The sequence below is a fragment of the Schistocerca nitens genome, chromosome 9, assembly GCF_023898315.1.
Source record: "Schistocerca nitens isolate TAMUIC-IGC-003100 chromosome 9, iqSchNite1.1, whole genome shotgun sequence".
Lineage (NCBI taxonomy): Eukaryota > Metazoa > Arthropoda > Insecta > Orthoptera > Acrididae > Schistocerca > Schistocerca nitens.
Window position 1 is genome coordinate 448,123,153 of NC_064622.1, and position 12,692 is coordinate 448,135,844.

The following is a 12,692-nucleotide window of genomic DNA, read 5'->3' on the forward strand; positions in this document are numbered from 1 at the left end:
GTCTCACTCCCTTCCCAACCACTGCTTCCCTTTCATGCCCCTCGACTCTTATAACTGCCATCTGGTTTCTGTACAAATTGTAAATAGCCTTTCGCTCCCTGTATTTTACCCCTGCCACCTTCAGAATTTGAAAGAGAGTATTCCAGTCAACACTGTCAAAGTCTTTCTCCAAGTCTACCTAGAAACATAGGTTTGCCTTTCCTTAATCTTTTTTCTAAGATAAGTCGTAGGGTCATTCTTATAACAGGGAAGGAGAGAAAATGACCCCACTAAGGAATGCACTGTTTGCTGCCATGCAATTCCATGCACCCCATGAGCCTGTATATGTCAAAATTAATGAGTCTGACTGTCATTCCTGTGTCAGCATTTGACCTGCTGCCCCTCGACAATCAGCAGAATATCATGGGGTAATCTGCATAGGTGGCAGTGATGGCCTTAGAGTCCAGTGAAAACACAGAGGTGTCCAATGAATGACTTGTGGCCCTCCGACTGTTACAGAAATGACTCATGGGTTGATGACTGTCACGGACAGTCGATAAATTGCCAATCTAATGGCAAAAACCACACATGGCTGCCTAATGCAGGCAGGCAGTCTTGATGAACATGCAACAAATGACAATTGGGACAGGACTGCTGGCTCACCCTGTGGGAAGAGAATGATATTGAGGACCCAAAACCGACACAGTTGGGAATTATGAAGCTGCAACTGAGGCAAACCTACATAGCTCGGCCCAGATGAAAACAGCACTGCGACGCCATTGCACTGGAATCGTCAGTGGTGTCAACATATGCCTTCGATGACCTCTGGGACATTAGGGGCTGTTTACCATGCACACATAATTGACCCACCTGCCAATTATCTGAAAGGTCACCCCTTGCCACCACTGTCAGTTCATGTGAGTCCACAATCTGGACAAAGTTGGCTAAAGAAGGGTCAGATTTGTTGGTGATAGCTAAAACGGTCAGCCTGGGGATGTGTGGCTTTACAAGGCTATAGTGTTATGTGTAAGGTGTCAGCCCATCCCTGGGGAGCAGACCCTAATGCAAGCAACTGAAGAGTATCTTGTGTTAAGATGTAGCTCATAACTTGTAGATTCCTCACCATGTTTGAAACTCTTCATTTTTGTTCTGCTTTATTCCCCAAAAATTAGATGTTAATTTTGGAAATTGATGTATGTAAAAAATATAAAACTTCTACTGAAATATGTTTTGGGAAGGGTGGGCACAATTACCCCCTCCATCATAAACAGCCACCTCCTTCATGGATCCACACTTATGTATCTAAGATAAATACTGGTGTGGTAATGGAGATATACCTAAAATTGAGGCATCATCAATATCCCCCCCCCCCCTCCCCCCCGTCCCATAGCAGCAGTACTCCTGGTAATTTTATCATGTTAAATTTAGCTTGAGTAAGCACAATCAGTTTATGGCAGTTTAGATTCTCACAGTTTCTTTACTTTGTTACTGCATGTCTTGACTCATTGTGCATCCCTGATGGTTTCTTTTGTGTTGTGATCTACAGAACATGACAAATGAACTAGTAACTAAATCATATGTATCCTGTAACTGAGATGAAAATTTGTGGTGATAAGTGGTTATTTGAAAATGAAGACTTGCATTTATCAATAAGTTTTTATAAAATTTGCTTATAAAGAACAGTTTCTATTGTATGGCACACTTTACCTTCATAATGACATTACATCTAATAGGAGTGGTGTCTACGAGCCACAGCCTATGATCAAGACAGGTTCGGAAACCCAACTGAACTCTGTTCCCTTGACCTTGCTCTCAGAGAAGTCAAGGGCTTAACCAGCAGTCAGGAGGAGAAGCTGCTCACATTCAGTCTGGCACCATCTTCAAAGGTAATAACTCCTTAAAAAATTTACACAAACTTCAATTTAGCATATAAAAATGACAAGTGTGAGGTGTGAAAGAAATTTCAGTGTCATTATCTATTTCTTGTCTGGTAGCGGAGATGAGAAATCGCTCAGCCCTAAGTTATCTTTTGTTTTACCTTTAATCTCTGAGTGGCATTTATGATCACCTTTACATAAGAATGATTCACACTATTTTAATATACTCCACTGTCTCTCTGAAACATCTGACTTGCATATTAGAATTATTCTGCTACTATGCCACATCATATGTGTGCTCAAGGAATCATTTATTTGTCATTTGGTGCACAGCTACTGTTGAAGTTATATTTGACATTGCAAACCATCACTGAATGGGTAACAGCATTTCCAATGAAAATAACAATTAACAACTTGCAAAAAACGCTCACAGCATAAATAAAACAAACAAAATGTGGCAATAGATAATATCTCGAATAGCTTTTAAGAAATCGATTTATTAGATACATGACCATCATGAAATTAATGTAAATAACCCACCAAAGTTCAAACCAAGTAATAATCTTCATAATGTGATGGGAAACAAAAATTTGATTTTTCATTAAAATTCAAAATTTGCTCAAGGCCTACATAGTATCTGGCATTTAGCAAAGTTAATTTTAAAAGAAACATATTTTTCTTTCTTTTAATAGCTGTATATGTTACAGTAATGATATCTAATTTGAAGATTTGTTGCACATATAGTACAACAGAACAATGCATTTACTTCTACCATTAAAATGAATTATGTTTCATGGTTGTGAATTTTTTTCTTGAAATAAGCAGCATGTTACCATGTGTAACTTAGTTATAGTAAACCGCCAGATTAACAAAATGATATAATGTGTGAATCATCTAAGGAAATTATAGTTAGCAACTTAGACAAAGACAGTGCATGCTGAACTGGTAACTGTCACACATATCCAAATAATACAGAAACAGTATGAAATTTTAGTTTATGTGACATAATTCAACATAGAGTGGCTTGGTTAACATCATTGACTATGCTTTAAAGTGGGGAAGAGTGTGTGCAGATTAATGGAAGGTTAACTATTATATAATGTGTAAATAATAACAGTGCAAAGTAATAGATGGTAGTTAAATATAATATTAAAAGAATTATGGATGTGAAATGTGACAAGGTGTTACGATTCTTTCTACAGCTTGTGCATGATCTTATATAAGTAAATTGTATCATGCTGTAAGACACAAAAAAACAACATGGCCACAACAAATCAAAGTATTCTCTTCTTCCACATACAGGCAAACAACATTTGAGAACATAAACACAAGCAGAGAAGGAATCCAGGTACAGACACAAGCAGCTGCTGAGAATTAGTGTGTACCCCAGCATCAAGCAGAATGATACCTCCTCCTCCAGCCATTGTAGTTTGAGGATTGTTTAAGAGACATTCCATAGCTGGACGAGCAATGGTACAGTATGTTGGTGAAGTGGAGGTAGTGAGGAACTGGCACACCTGATGGACAATGAAAACCTACTGCTGGATAGTAAGTGGCAGTTCACCAATCTCAGCACAGAGACTTGGTATGGGTCTTGTTCTGTAAGGTCCCGTGGCCAACCTGATACCCTCATTGTGTACAGTGCTAATGATCTTCACTTACAAATACTTCACTGACCCATACACCATGCACCCATAGTCCAGCACCCAAAAAATCCAGCACTGTAAAACTGGTGCAGATATATCCTTTCTGCTCCCCAAGACCTGTGGCTTAGACACTTCAAAACATACTGTGCCTTCTGTGAACTTGCCTTCAGGTCCTTCAGGTGTGGTAACCAAGACAGTTTGGAGTCAAACCTAGACCCAAAAACTGCACTCAAAATGCAACAAGAACGATTAAAATGAACGTAGACATTATTCTCTGCAAAACATGTACAACCAGTCCGTGCAGCCCACTCTTCCAGCTCCTTTAGTGTAAGTTGGAGCTGACTGGTCGATGTTGCAATACTGGAGGAGGAACAGGAAGCTGCAAAATCATCCACAGATAATGAGCATTTTATGGGATTCCTTACCATAGACTTGATATTGTTTATGGCTGTGGCAAAGAGCAAACACTTAAAACACTGCCCTGAGGAACCCCATTCTCCTGCTCGAAACTATTTGGCAGCATGTCACCCACTTGGTGCCGAAACAAGTGCTTTAATAAGAAGGGCTGAATGAAGATTAGATGATGACCAGGGAAGCACCACTGGTGGAACTGCCCTAGAATACTGTGTCTCCCAGTAATGTTGTATGCCTTACTGATATCAAGAAATATACCTACACAATGATGTTTATATAGGAAAGCCTGCTGGATAGCCACTTCTAGCAGTGTCAGGTTGTCAACAGTCGATCGACATCTCCTGGATCCACAGTGAGAGTGACTTAGAAGCTGCCTGATCTTTAACATCCAGATTAGATGATAGTTAACCATTTTCTCCAAGATCTACACAGCTTATTAAGGTGTCACTCTGGTAACTATCTGGACATGTTCAGTCCTTTCTCAGTTTGAAGTGAAGTGCCTCCTCCATGAGTTGTCAAAGCTACCTGTCTGTAAAATCGAATTAAAATTTTGTAATAGGACTTTCTTTGAAGCTGGTTTCAAGTTCCACAGCATGCTGTATCGGATTTGGTCGTGAGTAATTTGTGTAGATGTAGACTGGGCTCAGCAACATGAGTATCGGACAGTCCAGAATCCAGCTCTCACTTGGAGAATGGCCAATGGTAGGACTCCGAACTGTTGGACCTGAAGTGAAACTCATACCCTTTCCATGATGTCACATTAATCACAGAATGCTGGATCCTGGCTGGCAGTGGCAATAGTAACTGAAAAGTGCTCTGCCATTGTCTGTGAAATGTCTCTAGGTGTTGTTTGGAGACAACCGTGATTCAACAACAATGCTACAGGCAACCAACTGCTTTTGCTGGAAATCCTCCAGTCAACTTCCCATACTGTAATAAAACAAGTTGAACAATTGATAAGACTCCAGGAACATTTGCTCTTCCTTGATAATGCATCAAGCCTTTTCCCTTGCTAAATGAAAGGCTCTGAGGTTTTCCACTGTTGGGCAACACATAAATCATTGCAGAGCCACAAGACTACACCATTTCACTGAATGGCACTCATCAGTCCACTAAGGTACAGGTAGCCTCCTGTGATAATATGAGGACCTCAGGATGGAGAAGTCAGTGGCATGGTGGATCACACGTATGATGTGGTCCACCCCCTCCTGGATTATGTTGTGGTATTCTGACACAGCCAACTGGCTGAATAGTGTCCAGTTGGCTCTGCTGACCATCCGTTGTGGCTGCATCCTTTCAGAGAGAGCCCTATCCACCAGATGAATGTGCAGTGGAAAATGACCACTGGAATGAAAGTTGTCAATGACTTCCCACTGAACTGGGTCTGTGAGGGTGGGAGAGCAGAAAGAGAGGTCAGTGGCTGAGACTGAGAGAATGACCGAGCAGCACTACAGAAGTGAGTGGTAGTACCTGTGTTGAGGACACACACCTCGTAAGATGTCATGAGGCTCACCAAAACCTGACCCTGAGGGCAAAAGGAGGCAGAGCCCCACAATACATGATGGTCATTGATATCTCCCAGTAGGACAGTAGGAGGAATTGTTGGTGGAGGCATTCAGTAAAATATGTTACAGCCTCAGACTCAATTGGATCTTGCAGAGGTAAGAAAACAATGATCATCAAACACATGTTATCTTTAAGTGCAACTGTTTGCATGTCAGTAGCCAGAGGGAGAGCAGAGAAGTGGTGTACATTATTGACAAACACAGCAACACCTCTCTTGGCCCTATCTCTGGTTATCCTTGTGATAGGGTGTATAGCCCCGTAGTACAGTAGCATCAGATGCTTTAAAATGTGTTCCCTGCAAACACAAGCCCAGGAAGCTTTCCTGTGCTAGGAGTTTCAGTTCCTCCATATGTGTTTTTAACCCTTTAATGTTGCACTGTAATATGGGAGCAATCTGTCTCGGGGGTAGTACTTTCACCGTGTCTGTCGGGGATGGGGGCCTGCACAAGGTGAAGGCCTGGTCTTGAGATGAGAGCCCCAGTCCGACATCAGTGTCATCAAAGGGGATGGCATTGGCATCATCAGACTGTTTTCTTCCTTTCTCCTCGCCTTTACCTTTGGAGCCACAACGTCAGAAATGGTAGTGGCAGTGCTGGGTAGTGGCCCAGACTCAATCTTTGGAGGGGCAGGAAGCTCCACAGTGTTGGCAATCCCAGTCTTATCTGAAGTTCTGGGTGGAGGGACAGGCTGCAAAATAACTACAGCAGCACAAGTGCATTGACAAATGCAGGTACTAGTGCTGACACTAGCAACCTCTGTTTGTTTAGCAGCATTGTTCTTCTGAATTGCCTGATTAAGAACATAAGCAAAGAATGTAACCAACTTGGGGTGCTGCATGGCCTTATAGATCTTTTCAGTTTCACCATATGCGATGTGCTTCATTGTTTTAATTTCCTGTATCTTCTTTTCTTCAAGGGAGACACTACAGTCCCTACTCCAAACTGGATGATCCCCAGAGCAGTTTGTATGCTTTGGAGTAGATGAACGACTGACTCTCGTGGGTGGCCTCACCACATATACCTCAAGTGGCCTTCCCCTTTCAACCAACAGTAGTGTGCCCAAAGTAGTGGCATTTAAAAACAGCACACTGAGTTGGAGAGATAAGGCCACATACATAAGTGAAGAAAACCTGCCTTGATGTACTCTGGAAGTTTTGTACTATTGAAAGTCAGTGGAAACGAGTCTGATTTCACTTCATCATCATCCACTCTTTTCATAGTATTTTGCCTGCCAACAATGCCTTCTTCGGTTCTCTCGGCTTTCAGTTCTTCTCTGGGAATGTCAGTAATACTCCTACATGGCACAACACCTTTGCTGTAGTATAAGTGTTGTGCAGCTCAGTTTCTATTGCATACACCCTGAGGCATCGCACTTTCCCGAGGTTCTTTACTTATTGCGAACTGGATACTTCTACCAACAGGGTCCCATTATGCAAGTGCTTGACAGATTTTAAGGTTCCAGAAATGCCCTCTACACCTTTTTGAATGCAGAACAGTGAAGCTTTATTGAATCTGTCCTGTTCCTGTTTACCTATTACAAACTCATTCTGCATCCAACATGCATTCTGTTATTGTTAACTGAATCTGGAGGACTGGCTACCTGAGATCTCGTGTTAGATTGTATGTATTTACCTACCAGTGGCCCACCAGTACCAATGGGAGGAGGAAGAGAAAATTTTGAGGGTTCCACCTCTGTCCTAAGTGCACCCAGGGAAATAAAAGTCAATCTAGACAGAGCCCCATGTGCCTAGGTAAGCATTATGCAACTGAGGTGTGGCAGGTTCCCCAGAGGTTGCCTACTAACAACTGTTCCATTTCAGCAGCCATGTATCTGTTTGTAGTGCAGCACATGTTGAAATTGAAGGGTTTTGTGTAGAGGTTTTTATCATCCTCACAATCTGTGTAGTCAAGCCAAGATCCCCATTCCCTATGACACATATCATTTCACCACTGCACCACTTTTTGAAGCATGCCCTGAGCTTATGGTGACAGAGGGCAGGTGGCTCTTAACAGTCCCCAGATGAGTAACCCTGGGGTCGACAATCTGTTCCTAGCAAACAAATACTGAGGAAAGTACACTGGTGGCATGGAAGCAAGCATAATCAGTTTGTGATAGCAACTGTAGGAGCCTATTGCTGCTCAATGAATGATTGGAGTGCTGCTTCCATGGACAGAACAATCAAAGGAACAACCACACACAGAAGTGAACACCATGCTCATCACCAATTATATCATACTGTAAGACAGAAACAGCAGCACAGCCACATAACAAAAGTTTATTCTTCTTCCATATACCAAACAGCATTTGAGAACATACACACAGATATAGAAACAATCCAGGTACTAATATAAACAGTTTCTGACAATAAGTATGAACAAAAATATGACAGTTTGTGCCTGCTGCACTGTGCTTATAAAAAGGAGTGCTCCAGTAGATGGCGCAGCAGATGCTATATGTGTGCGCAAGTGATGTGGCACACTGCAGTTGGTCTCTAGTGGCCAGCCCACACAGACGCCTCTGGTGGAATATTTGAAGTGTAGGATGTCAGCAGGCTGGTACATGTATCAAGTATTATGTACAGGGATACAGCATAAACAACAAATACATATGAAATTCTCTTTTTACATTCAGGGAAATGAGATAGTGTGCCATATTTAGGTCAAAATTGTAACACAAATTATTGCTGCAGACTTATTTGCTAGATGCATAAATGAGTTACCAATTACAAGGCATATCAAATTTATTTAGAGTTCTAATGTTTATATTCTCACACTGTTTAATTTTCTTTAAGAAGCATCAAACAATAACAAAATAAAATTAGAGTTTCATTTTATCCTTCTATTTTCAGGAACTAGGTCAGATACTTTTTGGACTGAGTTTCCTTCCCACAGCTCAACGTCTGTCATTTTGTATACTCAAAGCAGCAAATTTAAAGTACTTGGAAGTTACTGATTCTCTTGGAAGTTTTTGTAAGTATATTTATGCAATAGTGCTATAATATTTGATACTGATTGTAGTCATAACAGACAGTTCACATTCTCAAACCAGTAGTTCTAAGCTATTTTTAAGTCCGTCCTTAAAGAGAATAATATCTGAGATATGATGGTTTAATACTTCACATTTTGCAGAACACACACTGTCACTTTGTCTTACTGTACTAAATTCAACATTCACATTAATCAGCTATGTTTGTCAGATTGAGTGCTTGTATTCTTAGTAGCCAATTCATATATCCAGAATATAATCTGGCCTCGGTCATATCTTTCTTCTCATTCGTTTATCTGTTCACACATCATGATCCACAATTCCCATCATCCATCAAGGGATATGATACAAGTCAAGTTACGGATTAATGGGCTAATGTAGTCACTTAATGCTACTTCTGTAAATCAGACTAACAACAGCTTATAAATAGGGCTAATATATTTGTATTGATATTTACCACGCTTATCTAACTTTGCAAATAACACTATTAACCTTTATATACTGTTGTTGTTGTGGTGGTGGTCTTCAGTACAGAGACTGGTTTGATACAGCTCTCCATGCTACTCTCTCTGTGCAAGGTTCTTCATCTCCCAGTACCTACTGCAACCTACATCCTTCTGAATCTGACTCGTGTATTTATCTCTTGGTCTCCCTCTATGATTTTTACCATCCATGCTGCCCTCCAATACTAAATTGGTGATCCCATGATGCCTCAGAACATGTCCTACCAACCAATCCCTTCTTCTGGTCAAATTGTGCCACAAATTCTCTTCTCCCCAATTCTATTCTGTACCTCCTCATTAGTTACATGATCTACCCATCTAATCTTCAGCATTATTCTGTAGCACCACATTTCAAAAGCTTCTGTTCTCTTCTTGTCTCAAATACTTATCGACCATGTTTCACATTCACACATGACTGGAATTCGGCAGTAGGAAAAGGGAGAGAAGGAAACGTAGTAGGTGAATACAGATTGGGTGTAAGAAATGAAAGAGGAAACTGCCTGGCAGAATTTTGCACAGAGCACAACTTAATCATAGCTAACACTTGGTTCAAGAATCATAAAAGAAGGTTGTATACATGCAAGAAACCTGAAGATACTGACAGGTTTCAGATAGATTATATAATGGTAAGACAGAGATTTAGGAACCAGGTTTTAAACTGTAAGACATTTCCAGGGGCAGATGTGGATTCTGACCACAATCTATTGGTTATGACCTGTAGATTAAAACTGAAGAAACTGCAAAAAGGTGGGAATTTAAGGAGATGGGACCTGGATAAACTGACTAAACCAGAGGTTGCACAGAGTTTCAGGGAGAGCATAAGGGAACAATTGACAAGAATGGGGGAAAGAAATACAGTAGAAGAGGAATGGGTAGCTTTAAAGGATGAGGTAGTGAAGGCAGCAGAGGATCAAGTAGGTAAAAAGATCAACAGGAAGTGCAAAATGGCTAAGCAGGGCTGGCTAGAGGACAAATGTAAGGATGTAGAGGCTTATCTCACTAGGGGTAAGATAGATACAGCCTACAGGAAAATTAAAGAGACCTTCAGAGAAAAGAGAACCACTTGTATGAATATCAAAAGCTCAGATGCAAACCCAGTTCTAAGCAAAGAAGGGAAAGCAGAAAGATTGAAGGAGTATATAGAGGGTCTATACAAGGGCAATGTACTTCAGGACAATATTATGGAAATGGAAGAGGATGTAGATGAAGATGAAATACTGCGTGAAGAGTTTGATAGAGCACTGAAAGACCTGAGTCGAAACAAGGCCCCGGGAGTAGACAACATTCCATTAGAACTACTGACAGCCTTGGGAGAGCCAGACCTGACAAAACTCTACCATCTGGTGAGCAAGATGTATGAAACAGGCGAAATACCCTCAGACTTCAAGAAGAATATAGTAATTCCAATCCCAAAGAAAGCAGGTGTTGACAAATGTGAAAATTACCGAACTATCAGTTTAATAAGTCATGGCTGCAAAATACTAGCGCAAATTCTTCACAGACGAATGGAAAAACTAGTAGAAGCTGACCTTGGGGAAGATCAGTTTGGATTCCGTAGAAATGTTGGAACACGTGAGGCAATACTGCCCCTACGACTTATCTTAGAAGCTAGATTAAGGAAAGGCAAACCTATGTTTCTAGCATTTGTAGACTTAGAGAAAGTTTTTGACAATGTTGATTGGAATACGCTCTTTCAAATTCTGAAGGTGGCAGGGGTAAAATACAGGGAGCAAAAGGTTTTTACAATTTGTACACAAACCAGATGGCAGCTATAAGAGTCGAGGGACATGAAAGGGAGGCAGTGGTTGGGAAGGGAGTGAGACAGGGTTGTAGCCTATCCCTGATGTTATTCAATCTTTATATTGAGCAAGCAGTGAAGGAAACAAAAGAAAAATTCGGAGTAGGTATTAAAATCCATGGAGAAGTAATAAAAACTTTGAGGTTTGCCGATGACATTTTAATTCTGTCAGAGACAGCAAAGGACTTGGAAGAGCAGTTGAACGGAATAGATAGTGTCTTGAAAGGAGGAAATAAGATGAACATCAACAAAAGCAAAACGAGGATAATGGAATGTAGTTGAATTAAGTCGGGTGATGCTGAGGGATTTAGATTAGGAAATGAGACACTTAAAGTAGTAAAGGAATTTTGCTATTTGGGGAGCAAAATAACTGATGATGGTCGAAGTAGAGAGGATATAAAATGTAGACTTTCAATGGCAAGGAAAGCATTTCTGAAGAAGAGAAATTTGTTAACATCGAGTATAGGTTTAAGTGTAAGGAAGTTGTTTCTGAAAGTATTTGTATGGAGTGTAGCCATGTATGGAAGTGAAACATGGACGATAACTAGTTTGGACAAGAAGAGAATAGAAGCTTTCGAAATGTGGTGCTACAGAAGAATGCTGAAGATTAGATGGGTAGATCACATAACTAATGAGGAGGTATTGAATAGAATTGGGGAGAAGAGGAGTTTGTGGCACAACTTGACAAGAAGATGGGACCTGTTGGTAGGACATGTTCTGAGGCATTGATGGATCACCAATTGAGTACTGGAGGGCGGTGTGGAGGGTAAAAATTGTAGAGGGAGACCAAGAGATGAATACACTAAGCAGATTCAGAAGGATGTAGGTTGCAGTAGGTATTGGGAGATGAAGAAGCTAGCACAGGATAGAGTAGCATGGAGAGCTGCATCAAACCAGTCTCAGGACTGAAGACCACAACAACAACAACAACAACATGTCTACACTCCATGCAAATACTTTTAGAAAAGAAATCTATACTCGATGTTAACAAATTTTTTTTCTTCAGAAATACTTTCCAGGCCATTGCCAGTTTAAATTTTATATCCTCTCTACTTCGACCATCATCAGTTATTATCAGTTGTCGCTGACGCAATTTAATAGTTTCGGTGAGATATTCAGTGACATAACCGGCACCCTCGAGCATTGGGCACCATACGTCACCTTCCCAAATCTAGATGAGGATCAGACGTGTTTTTTGGTACCAGACCCACAAAGGTGTCCCTGGCATTAACATCAATGGTGTGTTATCTACTGATGCAAACATGTTTGCTGAGCACTTTGCTGAGCACTGTGCTTGAGCCTCAGCATCAGGGAATTAATCCCTGGTCTTTTGCACCCTTATATGGTGGATGGAAAGGAAAGTCCTCTCATTCACTACACGCCACAGAGCACCCATTTATAGAGTGGGAGCTCCTCAGCACCCTTGCACATTGCCCTGGCACTGCTCCTGGGCTGGATCGGATCCACAGTCAGATGATTAAACATCTCTGGTCCGACTACAATCGACATCTCCTTGTCCCCTTCAACCGGATCTGGAACAATGGCGTCTTTCCATAGAATTGGTGGGAGAGCACCATCATTCCAGTGCTCAGACCTGGTAAAAACCCACTCAATGTACATAGCTATCAGCCCACCAGCCTCACCAAAGTTCTTTGTAAGCTGCTGGAACATATGATGTGTCAGCGGTTGGATTGGGTCCTGGAGTCGTGGCCTACTAGTTCCGTGCCTGGGCAGTTTCTGTCAGGATCATTCTACCACTGATAATCTTGTGTCCCTCGAGTCTGCCATCTGAACAGCCTTTTCCAGATGCCTCACTTTGTTGCTTTTTTTTTTTTTCCAGATGCCTCACTTTGCTGTGTTTTTTTTTTTTTTTTTTTTTTTTTGCAAAGCGTAAGACCTGACCTGGTGACATTATGTCCTTGCC

At 41.2% G+C, this 12,692-nt stretch overlaps 1 protein-coding gene across 1 annotated transcript in view; it reads left to right on the forward strand.

The window, feature by feature from the left end:
* Positions 1–12,692, forward strand: part of LOC126203596 (synaptotagmin-5-like) — a 273,387-nt gene that overhangs the window by 241,975 nt on the left and 18,720 nt on the right. Inside the window, exons 7-8 of the mRNA XM_049937959.1 lie at positions 1,713–1,865; positions 8,331–8,451. Coding sequence (XP_049793916.1) covers positions 1,713–1,865; positions 8,331–8,451 — 274 coding nt within the window. The remainder of the gene's footprint in view (positions 1–1,712; positions 1,866–8,330; positions 8,452–12,692) is intronic.